At 42.3% G+C, this 14,320-nt stretch overlaps 1 protein-coding gene across 1 annotated transcript; it reads left to right on the plus strand.

Moving 5' to 3' along the window:
- Positions 1 to 6,266: 6,266 nt before the first annotated feature.
- On the plus strand, positions 6,267 to 8,451 carry LOC115787500 (ADP/ATP translocase 3). Its single transcript, XM_030740245.1, has 4 exons — positions 6,267 to 6,463; positions 7,203 to 7,689; positions 7,786 to 7,926; positions 8,038 to 8,451. The coding sequence occupies exons 1-4, from the start codon at positions 6,353 to 6,355 to the stop codon at positions 8,193 to 8,195; spliced, it is 897 nt and encodes a 298-aa protein (XP_030596105.1). The 5' UTR covers positions 6,267 to 6,352; the 3' UTR covers positions 8,196 to 8,451.
- The last annotated feature ends 5,869 nt before the right edge of the window (positions 8,452 to 14,320 follow it).

The following is a 14,320-nucleotide window of genomic DNA, read 5'->3' on the forward strand; positions in this document are numbered from 1 at the left end:
ACATCTTTTTAGATAGGTGTGTGCATATGAAAATTCCACGTCCTAAGTGGGCAAACTGTTGTCCTGTATTTTAAATTGCATTTCAGGAAATCCTTTCCTATATATCTGTGACACACACACACACACGGATTCAATTTAGTTATTTTGCATGGTCTTCTGTTGCAAGCTTCCTGGAAGTCCTCTGAAAAATGATACTTACAGTAGATGTCTAAAGAGATTTCTAAACAGCAGAGCCTGCCTGACTACCCTAAATATACTTAATGTTATTTGCATATGTATTCTAAATACTGACACAATGCATTAATAAACAAGGTAGTAGTACAGCCATGAGTCTTGTTGGGAATGATGCAACAAGTTTTTCACACCTGGATTTGGGGATCCTCTGCCATTCTTCCTTGCAGATCCTCTCCAGTTCCATCAGGTTGGATGGTGAACGTTGGTGGACAGCCATTTTCAGGTCTCTCCAGAGATGCTCAATTGGGTTTAGATAGATAGATAGATAGATAGATAGACAGATAGACAGATAGATAGATAGATAGATACACTTTACATGGAATTATAGAATATTATAATATTTACATTGTGCAATAATAGTCCAGTTAGGGCTCAGAGTTGAGCAGACTGATGGCTTGTGGGTAAAATCTCTTCTTCAACCTTTCAGTCTTAGTTCTCAGGCAGCGGTAACGCCGGCCTGATGGGAGCAGGGAGAAGAGAGAGTGTCCGGGGTGGCTGGGCTGTTTTAGGATCTTCATGGCCCTCAGCCTGCACTGCTTGATGTAAATGTCCTGGAGGTTGGGGAGGGTGGTTCTGATGGTCCGTTCAGCTGAACGAACCACCCTTTTTAGGGCCATGAAGTCCTGCTTAGTGCAGTTTCCCATCCAGGTGGTGATGCTCCCACGCATGATGCTCTCGATGGTGCAGGTGTAAAAGTTCCTGAGCACCTTGAGTGGGAGCTTGAAGTCTCTCAGCCGCCTGAGGAGGTAGAGACGCTGTCTGGTCTTCTTCACAGTGATGTTTATGTGATGAGTCCAGGACAGGTCCTGTGAGATGGTCACTCCCAGGTATTTGAAAGTGTCCACTCTTTCCACCTCAGCACCACTGATGAGAAGTGGCTGGTAGTCCCTCTGCTGCTTCCTGCTGAAGTCCACGATCAGTTCCTTTGTTTTGCTGACGTTGAGCAGAAGGTGGTTCTCCTGGCACCAGTTCTCCAGGCGGGAGACCTCTCTCCTGTAGGCTGTCTCTTCATTGTGGGAGATTAGTCCCACAACAGCAGTGTCGTCAGCAAACTTGATGATGACGTTGGACTCTGACGTGGCCACGCAGTCATGGGTGTACAGTGAGTACAGCAGAGGGCTGAGCACACAGCCCTGGGGCGATCCGGTGTTGAGGGTGAGGGAGGATGAGGTGAGGTGACCCACTCGTACCACCTGTGGTCTGCTGGTCAGGAAGCTGTGAACCCACCTGCACAGGGATGGGCCCAGGCCCAGGTCCAACAGCTTAGAGACCAGCCTGGAGGAAACTATGGTGTTGAATGCTGAGCTGTAATCTACAAACAGCACTCTCACATAGTTCCCCTTACCGGAGTCTATGTGCGAAAGAGTCTTGTGGAGGAGGAAGGATATGGCGTCAGGGCTCTGGCTGGGCCAGTCAAGAATGGTCACAGAGTTGTTCCGAAGCCACTCCTTTGTTATTTTAGCTGTGTGTTTAGGGTCACTGTCTTGTTGGAAGGTGAACCTTCGGCCCAGTCTGAGGTCCTGAGCACTCTGGAAGAGGTTTTCTTCCAGGATATCTCTGTACTTGGCCGCATTCATCTTTCCTTCAGTTGCAACCAGTTGTCCTGTCCCTGCAGCTGAAAAACACCCCCATAGCATGATGCTGCCACCACCATGTTTCACTGTTGGGATTGTATTGGGCAGGTGATGAGCAGTGTCTGGTTTTCTCCACACATACCACTTAGAGTTAACGCCAAAATGTTCAGTCTTCATCTCATCAGACCAGAGAATCTTATTTCTCATAGTCTGGGAGTCCTTCATGTGTGTTTTGGCAGTCTCTATGTGGGCTTTCATATGTCTTGCACTGAGGAGAGGCTTCCGTCGGGCCACTCTGTCATAAAGCCCCGACTGGTGGAGTGCTGCAGTGATAGCTGACTTTGTGGAACTTTCTCCCATCTCCCTACTGCATCTCTGGAGCTCAGCCACAGTGATCTTTGGGCTCTTCTCCCACGGTTGCTCAGTTTGGCTGGACGGCCAGGTCTGGGAAGAGTTCTGCTTGTCCCAAATGTGGAGGCCACTGTGCTCTCAGGAACCTTGAGTGCTGCAGAAATCCTTTTGTAACCTTGGCCAGATCTGTGCCTTGCCACAATTCTGTCTCTGAGCTCTTTGGGCAGTTCCTTCGACCTCATGATTCTCATTTGCTCTGACATGCACTGTGAGCTGTGAGGTCTTATATAGACAGATCTGTGCCTTTCCTAATCAAGTCCAATCAGTTTAATTAAACACAGCTGGACTCCAATGAATGAATAGAACCATCTCAAGGAGGATCAGAAGAAATGGACAGCATGTGAGTTAAATATGAGTGCCACAGCAAAGGGTCTGAATACTTATGACCATGTGATATTTCAGTTTTTCTTTTTTTAAAAATTTGCAAAAATTTCTACATTTCTGTTTTTTTCTGTCAAGATGGGGTGCTGAGTGTACATTAATGAGAAATAAAATGAACTTTTTTGATTTTAGCAAATGGCTGCAATGAAACAAAGAGTACAAAATTTAAAGGGGTCTGAATACTTTCCGTACCCACTGTACGGAAAGTATTACAGGGGATTTTCTCTCACTGTCTTGGGTTTGTTTGCACGTTACAACAAATTTAGTGTATACAGCTGCATAATGAATGCTGCACACATTGTTTTGGGACTTTAAATTAAATTTCCATTTTGTTCTTCATATCTATCTGCTACTGACTGAATAATTGGGAAATTATTGTGAACACAATGGGTTTAAAGGGTAGGTGCTTCTGCATGTTGGCTGTAATACCATACTCAGTCCATAAGAGGGCAGCAGGTGAGTGTCTAAATACAGGCTGACCTTTGAGTTTGGAATGTGAACATCAGAATTACATTAGTGGTCATTTACTTAAATATTAAAGCAGGATATTTTTCCTGTATATGGTTTAAGATAATTATTACAGAAGGTTATGATGGTCTGCACCGTGTTGCCTTTAAGTCAGGTTTTCTATATGTTAGAAAGGACACATGGGGAACAATGGCACTGCGAAGGACAGGATTCTACATCCGGTTTTATCTGCCTATTATTAGATATGTTCAACAGACCAAGGTTCAACAGCAGCTGGGAATGTGAATGTGTCCCAGGTCTGCAGAAGCTATAGATATGTTCTCTAAAGATAGCCAGCAACTATCAGACAGCCGGCGTGTGTTTCCAGTCTGCTGAAGCATTGCGCCAACGTCACTCACTTTAAAAAACAGTGCTGCATAATCGCTTCATTTAGCTGTTCAGCTGGAGTGTGTTAAAACACAGAGTTAAGCCATGTATAGTTTAACTTGCAGAGTAGCTTTGTGCGTCCTCTACAGATGGAGCTGTTTGAAAAGTCTTATTAGTCTCATGGTTTATGAAGCTATATTACCCATGAAACATGACTCTCAGAATCTTTAGCAGCACTATGGTGGCCTTTCCTAAAGTATGACAATATTTTATACTTACCTAAATGATCCTCTGACTATCCTGTTACATTTACTGCACAACCTCTGCTGATAACAAATGAATGAAATCTAGCTCATATTTTCATGACATTACGTCCTCTGACCTTCCCAGTTATCAGTTAATAGGCACCGTGAACATTGATTTACTGATTCTTATTTTGCTTTTCATCATTTTTTCAGGTACAGAGCCCCCATCTTCCCCATTTTGGGGGAGTTGACGTCCATTTCACTGGAATGATCGACTTTTTCATAAAAGTTGTTAGAAACAATGGCGTCCTTTCACTGTAGAACAGCCTTACTGCCAACACAGTAAAGGTATGATTCACTTATACTTTGGTAATAGTTTCTTGTTGTATGGCTCCATTACTGGTCTGTTTAAACATGTCTTATATAAATAAATACATGTCCACGGTCTACGTGGGAAGGAGAACAAGGGACAGGGGCAAGGCGTGGAAAGTAATGTTTAGTGTGTAGTTGTCTTCATTCACACTCATTCATTCAAGTACTTTTCTCTACACCTAAGCACTTTCTAACTCACATTTACACACATTCACATTCCATTGAACACATCACAGAGCAACTTGGTGTTGAGTATCTTACCCAAGGATATTTTGGCATTCAGACACGAGCAGCCAGGGATCAAACCACCAACCTTCACGATTAGCAGATGACCTGCTCTACCTCCTGAGCCACAGCCACCCCATGGCTTTAATATTGCTCAATAAATAGTCAGAGTCTGTACTATTTATTGCCATGGGTCTTCTATGACCAACATGATAGACAATGCTCAGTCAATCAGAAGTTGGCCTCACAGGTTAATCAATAAGGCTGCAGCCTAGAACTGATGTTACTGTAAGTAGACTGGCTCCTAACCTAGAAATTTGGGATCCCTCAGTTTCTCACTATCTAGCTACTGTCAGCTGTTCTGTGACTTCTATCACTTGCTAGATATGGGGAATCACCACTTTCACCATTTCAGTCAATAATGGTCAAATAGGTATAGCCAATCAGACAGCACAGTATGATCACATGATTAGGCTAAGCTAGCCAGGCAAGAGAAATAAGCCACATCTCATTAGCATATATTATCATAGCATTAGCAGCCTGAAATCATCCATGTTGTTTACTCTCCACTTCAGATAAATACAGCCAAAGTGTACTAAGTGTACCAAACATTCAAGAATATGAATATCATGTTGCACATATTTGAAGAATAAAGAGCACCTATGCCAAATTTCATGGCTCAACTTCTTATAGTTTTGGAGTCTATAGACTGGTATTTTACTGACCCCATCCAGCGCCATCCTGAGTTCCAGCCAATAAAAGCTGACGTAAAAGTTCAGTCCTGTTCAGAGTCCTGGACTGGTGTCCTCAAACCTGCCTGCCACAGTGTGTTTCGTGACACTTTTATGTTTTACCTTTCCCTAAGAAAATACGCGATAAAATAGAAACAAGAAACAATCAGGTTACTACCATTCTGATTTTCAGATTTTGCAACACAATTACTCAAAGACAGTAATACTTCTCTCCTGACTATGCACACTAGAGAGAGGATTTAATTTAATACTCTCTGAACTAATGCTTTGGGATTAAGCAGAACATAAAATTAATAAATATCGAGGTTCTGAATATTTAATTGTTTTAAAATGTGTATTTAATTGTGCCACTGCAATGTGAACCAATTTGGTTGAATGGCCTCTATAAGGTTAAAATGATTTCTTATTCTGAAGGTGAGGACATTGATTTCACCTTCTGCTTGCTGAAACCCGCATTCCTGTTCAGTGACTTTGTCCTTAACTTGTCTGTCAGCAGTCTAACCTGTTTTCAGTTGTTTAAAGTAACTAAGAACATTTACTGATGCACCTCAGTTAAGGTACTTTCCATTTTCTGCTACTTTATACTTCACATGCCCCAAGGCAAATCATGCACTGTTTAATTTACTCCCAGTTTATTTTATATGCTAAAATAAACTGTGAACATTTTAGTTTTATAGCTGAATACTTTTACTAGTGTATTTCTGCACTTTCACTTTGATTATTGTACTAGAAGATCTGATTAACTCTTCCACCACCTACCTTGTATGTAGTGATAATTTGTTTTAGGCAAAATTATTTGGTTTAAAGGTTTGTGTGCTCAGGGTCAGAGTGAAATCAGTCAGGTGATTGAATCACGTAAGCTCACGTGGGCAACTGGGTGGCAGCCAAAGGACATTAACAGCTGGGATGACCTTTACCTACCATAGTTGTGAGGCCTCATCTGCTCCAGAGTGACATTTGACACGACCTTGAGCTTAATTTAAATAATAATCACAATAGTTTAACACCATAACAGCGCCTCTCTCTTCTGTTCATATGTGACTTTGTCGACGCTTCAAAACTTAAGTCATTTATAAACTTTTTCTCATGTGGGGCAAATCTTGTGCCTCAATTTGTCTGAGTGACAAGGAAAGCTCCAAATCTGAATCGAAGGTCATCGTTTAGCGCCGCCCACTACTCACAGAGTCGGCCAATCGCAAATGAGAATCGAAGTTCACGTTTTTTCTCGCGTTCAGTCCCCTTAAATCCCCTCAGTTCTAGGTAGGATTCGGCCATTTCAACCCCTCAAACCAAGTATCTGGACGGCGGCTGATAGCATCTGAAGATGAGTGAACAAGCTATTTCCTTCGCCAAGGACTTCTTGGCTGGTGGTATTGCCGCTGCTATCTCTAAAACAGCTGTAGCTCCCATCGAGAGAGTCAAGCTTCTTCTCCAGGTGAGTGATAACTGTTCATATCCCTGTGCAAACACCTGACATCCTAATGACACTGTAATTATAGATGTCAGTCGGCTGTTGCATGTTGAATACTGACGTTGGTCATTTGCAGCTTTTTTGTTGTTGTTTTGTATGGAGGGGAAATTGTTAAGATGCATGTGGGAGATATTAAAATAGAAATATGCTGGATTGTCAGGAGTAGAAAGTGAGCTATAAATAGTAAATCTGAGCGGCTCTGTCAGAGTTTGGTGCAGGCACAGATGCGGAATGAGAATAATCGAGGCGTATCAGACTTGTTACGTAATACGCCGGCCTGAATGCTTGCAGGCGGGCCAAGCATAAAAATGAACCGTTATAACAGGCAAGTGTGAAGATCTAGTACTACTGCGGTGTTTAAAAGTACTCTGCTATCATGACAGGTGATTAGTTTGGCTTGACATCAAGCAGCCAAGGTCACAGCATGGTTTGCGCCATGGCGCTTCACTGCTGCATTGGGCCTGAGATCAGCAGCAGCACCAGCAGCAGCAGCAGTAGCAGGGGGCGGGGCTGTGAATTGTTGAATGAAAGGGTTGCTGTACTGCACATCAAGGGGATTGTGGCTGACTCATTACGATAACAGGAATCTCCCAGTTTGTCCATTTCAGGAGGTGAATGGGTGAACACTTGAAGAGGAAACAGAATAGGATGAAGTTCACTTTACTGCCTCTGATATACCGCAGTGTCTCTGCTTTGTTTACAGGTACAACATGCCAGCAAACAGATTGCGGTCGACAAGCAGTACAAGGGCATCATCGACTGTGTCATTCGTATCCCTAAAGAGCAGGGCTTCCTCTCTTTCTGGAGAGGGAATCTGGCCAATGTCATCCGATACTTCCCCACTCAGGCCCTCAACTTTGCTTTCAAGGACAAGTACAAGAAGATTTTCCTCGACGGCGTGGACAAGCGCACACAGTTCTGGAGATACTTTGCGGGTAACCTCGCATCCGGCGGTGCTGCCGGAGCTACCTCTCTCTGTTTTGTCTATCCCCTCGACTTCGCCAGAACACGTCTCGCCGCTGACGTCGGCAAAGCAGGTCACGAGCGTGAGTTCAAAGGTCTGGGTGACTGCTTGGTGAAGATCTTCAGGTCTGATGGCCTTAGGGGTCTGTACCAGGGTTTCAATGTTTCAGTGCAAGGCATTATCATCTACAGAGCTGCTTACTTTGGCGTCTACGACACCGCAAAGGGTGAGTGTTCATTGTGAGACATTGCAAAGCTTGATGTCTCTCTGCACAGTAGACTGACTTGTCTTTTAATCTTACCGTCTGACATTTCTCTTACAGGCATGCTTCCAGACCCCAAGAACACACACATTGTAGTGAGCTGGATGATTGCTCAGACTGTGACTGCCGTTGCCGGTCTTGTGTCCTACCCCTTCGACACTGTCCGTCGTCGTATGATGATGCAGTCTGGACGTAAAGGAGGTAAAAAAGAAACATGCACATAATCAAAGTATAACTTCCCCTTTTTTTTCCCACACTGTTTTAACTTAAATGAGTTTGTAACATCTCTATAATTCTGTTTTCCCCCTTTAGCTGACATCATGTACACGGGAACCCTTGACTGCTGGAGGAAAATTGCCCGTGATGAGGGTGGCAAGGCCTTCTTCAAGGGAGCCTGGTCTAACGTGCTCAGAGGCATGGGTGGTGCCTTTGTGCTTGTCTTGTATGACGAGCTTAAGAAATACATCTAAGATGTTTTTGTATGTTCACTTTTCATGTTGTGAAGTTTAACTGTAACATATCTTGTACATTTCAAAGGACTTAAATGCTGAGATATATTTATAGGGACCAACTAGTATTTTCTACTAGTTGTACCGGGAGAATATGTTATGCACTCTTCTCTTGGCCCATCTCTTTTCTTTTTTGTTTTGCCTTTCACCAGAATGTCATTCCCTGAACACAGGAACCTTGCCAGTAAACAAGAAATAAAGGCAACCTACAGAGTGACTCTCCTGCCTGCTTTTGAAGTGTAATGACATCTAAGTGCACATGACAGAGTGACTGAGTTTCCTGGCTGCGTGTATCCTCAGCCATGACGTTTGAGGAAGATATTTGGCCTGCCTCTTTGTGTGAAATGTAATCTTAGAGCTGCAGGTTGTAGTTGGGGGGGCGCCAAAATCAACTGTGAACGTTGACAATATTTTAGCCGAGACGTGCTCGCAGAAAAATGATATGCAGAAAGTCATTAGCTTTAACAGTCTCCTGTGCATTTATTGATATTTAAGCAGAACATTTGCACAAGTGACTTCCTCCAGGATTACCTGTTGTAAGGTGGATTATTCGAACCTTCTAAATATACTTTTATCTCCTGCCAAGCTTCTTCTGACTCCCAACTGGTGTAGCTGAGGACTCTGACCTTGAGCTATTTGACCATTTACCAGTTTGACACACAAGTTTTTTACTATCACGCTGCAGTGATCTCAAGGTGAAATGAAAGTGTGTTAAATCAGATCTCTGCATTCAAGCTGGTTGTTAAAACAAAGTACAGTGTAGATGGTTTCTAGGGGAGTGTACAGCTTGTATTGATGTGTATTTAAAGGGGGTGTCACAAATTCCCCCTGATACATGATCCTGGCATGCGTAAAGAAGCACATGATTGTCGCTTGTGTACAAGTGTAGGACAGGACACAGTGTACTAACTGGTCCAGCTAATCAGGGTGGGCAGGCCGTTCTATAAAATTCAGCTGCTGTCTTTGTGCCGTCTGCCCAAATATGGGGGAGTTGTGGAGCCTTTTTAATTTAATTCAAACTTAGCTTGAGATGTGTATATTTAAGCAGTTTGTGATCTAACAGTGGCATCCCAGCACATGCTGGGCATGAGATCATGGGGACACTTGGCAGCTTTAGTCAGTTGTCTTTATTCACACATAATACAACTGCTCCCGTCTGAACATCTTCCATTTATGGATATAAACTGTTTTATTTTGGAGGATATTTGACAAATGTTACTAGTAAAAACTTGGAAAAAAAAGTCTGTAACCCAGGTTCTGTATTAATGGCAGCATATTCAAAATCTCTCTGTGATGTGGACTGTTAACACCCCAGAAATCCTCCATAAGTCTGAAGTCGCTGCTGCTTTAATACAAGTGAATGAGAATATTACGGTCTTTGAACCATGCGCAGCTCTTAAAGTTCATCAGAAGTTTAATTCTGTCATTGGAGACGTGTCTTTAGTGTTTTCCACTCTTTGATCCATTGATGTGCCCTCAAACCTAATCACTTACTTCCAAAATAACAAGCAGAACTAATCAAATTAATCTTGACGAGGCACAATGACTGCGACTTGGACACTTAACCCAGACTGATCCTGAGTGGAGGACATAGACTCTTTTAGCAGCACTTACAGATTACATGATTTACTCAGCTGGACTAATCTTGCTTTCAGTGATTCACAAAGTCTTGGACTCGACCTCTTACCCAAAGAAATTAGTTTTAATGCTGTTTTCACCAGTCCAATCTTAAAAGCCTTTCTCAGCAGGTAGCCCATAGTTAATCCTTCATTCAGCAGGCCTCACTTTACAACTGTCCCATTACAGCTTTAACAAGGATCACAACCTTTTACTCACTGTCTGTACGGCTTAAGATATGCTAAAGCTCCTTGAAGTCAAACAAGTGCTCTGCACATTTCCTCAGTCATAAAAATAGATGTATTTTATTGGTGGACTTGAATTTATCACCATTTCTCACTTTTCATAGTAGTGGCTCCATAGTGTATTGGTTTACACATTTGCCTAACAGGCAAAGAAAGAAGAAAGATTCAGTCCCAGGAGGAAAAACAAATCAATTTAGGGTTGCGTCAGGAAGGGTATCTGGAGAAAAAAACAGCTAAATCAAACCTGCAGAGCTACTGACTGTGACAGCTCCTAGTAAATAAGGGAGAGCCAAAAGTAGCTTCTCATTATTTTTGGTACCTTTCTGCTGGAACTGTATTTCAACATTATTACATACACAAACACGTGCTGCTTCTACACACTTGTAGAACTTCTTAAGTAAATGTTGCTCTACCACAGTGTAAAAACACTGTAAAAATTCATATAAAAATATAAACATTTTAAAATATTACCTGAAGTATAGCATGACCAAATATCCAGAAAAAATGCCCCTTGAGTGTTTTCTCTCTTTTAACTAAAACTGAGGCATTAATGTATCAGTTTTAGAGCTTTACTGACATTTAAGCTCATCAGATTCTTTAAATGCACATTAATTTGTTAACTATAACCATGAAAAATATGCAGTACTTTCTTTTTGTAATGTAAAGAACGTGTACATTTGAAGAAAAAAAAAATACTGTGGAAAATGTTGTGTTTATGTAAAAGTACACAGTTACATTCCCTACTACTGCTGAGGGCACGCAAAGTACACGTTACAGTCAGTACCCACATGCAGGTCCACGGATCACTGAAGCGACCCTTTACTCCGGGTGATGATAAACTTCTGTCAGCCGGGCTGTTGCGTAATTTCAGCTGTTAGACCAAATTACGTCACGGGATCATGACCTCAGAGCTTTCCACTCGTGGCTGTCTTATCTACCCGTATCTATCACATGATCCTACTAAAAACAAAGACTCCTAGCAATGTTAGCGCATGCTCTTGGGAGAATACTGGCTTTAATGTATATTATTATACGGACCATTCTGGTACATTTAAAATTTATTATGTTGAGAGCATTATGTGGGTAATTTTTTTGTCCACTGAATGTCCTCCTGTAGTTTGAAGGTTTTCAGCATATTTCGTAATTGTTGGCTTATTTCTTCACCTGCATTTAGAAATGATCTTTTGCCAGACATTGATTTTTTGTACAGCTGAATTTACGCTGTTACCCTCATCACCATCCCCTCGTCTGATCGCAGGATTCATAATATTCAGATCAAACCGAGTGGTCTTACACTGCAAGCAGAAAAAAAAAAAAAATAGAGGGGGCGGAAAGGGGGGCAATACAAAAACAAAACAAACAAACAAAAAAGAAAGAGCAATGATTGCGCCACCTTGTGGTCTTAAATCAAAAAGCAAATTACAAACATGGAGCATATTTTTTAAATTAAAAAACTGGACTGTTTTTGTTGCAGCATTAATAATGAATGAGTAATGTCAAAGTAGAAAACAGCTGCATACCAACATCCTTCTTTTAAGATGTATTGACTATATTGAAAGGAGCGTGACATTAGTATGATGATAATTGTGGTTAAAAGGGATAAAGAAATTTAAGTCAGAAGAAGAAATATTCCTTTATGATCTATAGAAAACATTAAATGCACAATTATCTCTATTTCTCAGTCTGAACTTATGTAAACAGTCTTGAGTAGTTAGCACTGTTGCCTCACAGTAAGGAAGTCCTGGGTTTGAATCCACTGGCAGGCTGGGGCCTTTCTTTGTGGAGTTTGCATGTTCTCCTTGTGTCTGCCATGGTTCTCCCCGGGTCACAGTCCAAAGACATGCATGTGAACATGCTTGGGTCATGAAGGTACAGAGCCCTGGGCCCAAATATGTGGTGGACCCTCGCCAACTTGTTTTGATAATCATGCTTTTTTGTTTCTTTTTCTCAGTAATCAGACATATCATACAGAAATGTGTACATACATGTACACAGAATAGTTCTAACTGGAGAGCACTGTACCTTACTGAAACGTAACCACCACAATACAGATTCACTAGTCTCTGGAGCTTGAAAAAGGCGACTGGACTTCTTTTTGTTTCTTGAAGACGTTTCACCTCTCATCCGAAAGGCTTCTTCAGTTCTCAACCAAATGGTGGAGAGACCCAGGTATTTAAACCCCTGTGGGCGTAGTCCCCTGGAGGTGGTTATGACCCTCTATTGATCATGTGCTTGAACACATGTGCCCAGGTGTGAAGGGGGCGTGGGTCATATTTAATCAGTGGTTTCAGTTGAAACCAATTTAGGACTCCGCTCCATTGTTTCCTGTGGCCTATTGAGGTCACTGGAACAAAGGTGTGAATGGGGGTTGAGACGTCTGGGAAGGGAGCTCAGGACAGCACTGTAAGCAGGGGAAAGTTGGTGACGTAATCCACCTCCTCTGTTCAATGATGGTTGTTCACAGTGGACATAGATGGCTTCTTTCACTCCTCTTTCAAACCATCTGTTTTCCCTGTCCAAAATGTGAACATTGGCATCCTCAAAAGAGTGCCCTTTTTCCTTCAGATGCAGATGTACTGCTGAATCTTGTCCTGTCGAGGTGGCTCTTCTATGTTGTGCCATTCGTTTGTGAAGAGGCTGTTTGGTTTCACCAATGTAGAGGTCCGAGCACTCTTCACTGCACTGAACAGCATACACTACATCACTGATCTTGTGTTTGGCGGGTTTGTCCTTGGGATGAACCAGTTTTTGTCTTAGGGTGTGACTTGGTTTGAAGTATACTGAGATGTCATGCTTGGAGAAAATTCTTCTGAGTTTCTCTGACAAGCCTGACACATATGGGATGACAATGTTGTTCCTCTTGTCCTTCCCATTCTCTGTAGTTTGTGTTTGGCCTTCATTCCTGTGCATCTTAGCTGATTTGATGAAGGCCCAGTTGGGGTAACCGCATGTTTTGAGGGCTTTCTCAATGTGTGTGTGTTCCTTATGCTTCCCTTCTGCCTTAGAGGGAACACTTTCCGCACGGTGTTGTAGGGTCCTGATCACCCCAAGTTTGTGTTCCAGAGGGTGGTGGGAGTCAAAGAGGAGATACTGGTCTGTGTGTGTGGGCTTCCGGTAAACTTCAATGTTGAGGCTTCCATCTTCCTCGATAAGCACCGCACAGTCCAGGAATGGTAACTTGTTATCTCTGGTGTCCTCCCTGGTAAAACGTATGTATTTATCCACTGAGTTGATGTGATGAGTGAAGGCTTCTACTTCTTGGGTTTTGATTTTGACCCAGGTGTCATCTACATATCTGTACCAGTGGCTAGGTGCCGTCCCTTTGAAAGAACCAAGAGCTTTACTTTCCACTTCCTCCATGTAAAGGTTGGCTACAATGGGAGACACTGGGGAGCCCATGGGTCATTATTCCACTGTGACTGTGAGCTGTTACTGCAGCTAACCTCCAGATTCACTTGCTTGTCATATTATTGAACATCTCAGCAACTTTAAAGTTAACTGCAATGTTTTCAACCTGAATTAGTTTTTTTTTTTTTTTTAAAAAGGCAGAAAGGAGACTACTAGCCTCAGCAGTGTAGGGGAGAGGGGGCAAGTAAAATACAGACTACTGTATTCTACATATATGTGGTTTTAAGATCTAATATATAAGAGACTACAATGTTGACGGGCCCTTAGCTGTACATGGGCCCAGTATGCCCCAGTGGATAATCCAGCCCAGCCTGTTACGTTAATTGGTGATTCTAAATTGGCCCTAGGGTTGTCTGTCTCTCTGTGTAAGCCAATAGACCAGTGACCTATGCAGGGTTTACCCCCCGCTTCTCATCTGATGCATGTTTGCGACTTTGAATTGGGTAAGAAAATGGATGGCTGAACAACAGTCTTAACATAATAAATTCTTCCCCCTTTATTTCCAAAGCTCAGATTTAAAACACAGTTAAAAAATATTTTCTCCTCAACCAGCTAACACAGTAAAGTCTGTTTTATCCTTCAATTTTAGACGCAAGACATAATAAAGTACTTATTGTGATAAACAACGACCTTTACTCTAGTTAGTTACTCTAGTAATTTTCCCAAGGAGTCAAACTGGGACTGTAGCAATAAGCTTATGAAGAGATAACATTAATATCAAACTGAACTGCCCCAGTCACAACAGTCCCAGTTTGTCATGCGGCCCAGCCCACCCTTGCTTCGGATGATAAAGTACTTTTTATGAGTAATATTTGA

The sequence above is a fragment of the Archocentrus centrarchus genome, chromosome 10 (genome assembly GCF_007364275.1).
Source record: "Archocentrus centrarchus isolate MPI-CPG fArcCen1 chromosome 10, fArcCen1, whole genome shotgun sequence".
Classification (NCBI taxonomy): Eukaryota; Metazoa; Chordata; class Actinopteri; order Cichliformes; family Cichlidae; genus Archocentrus; species Archocentrus centrarchus.

Coding starts and splice junctions, on each gene's coding strand:
- LOC115787500 (XM_030740245.1), top strand. CDS start 6,353: ATGAGTGAACAAGCTATTTCCTTCGCCAAGGACTTCTTGGCTGGTGGT. Junction 6,464..7,202: donor GAGTCAAGCTTCTTCTCCAG/GTGAGTGATAAC, acceptor CTTTGTTTACAG/GTACAACATGCCAGCAAACA. Junction 7,690..7,785: donor CGTCTACGACACCGCAAAGG/GTGAGTGTTCAT, acceptor TTTCTCTTACAG/GCATGCTTCCAGACCCCAAG.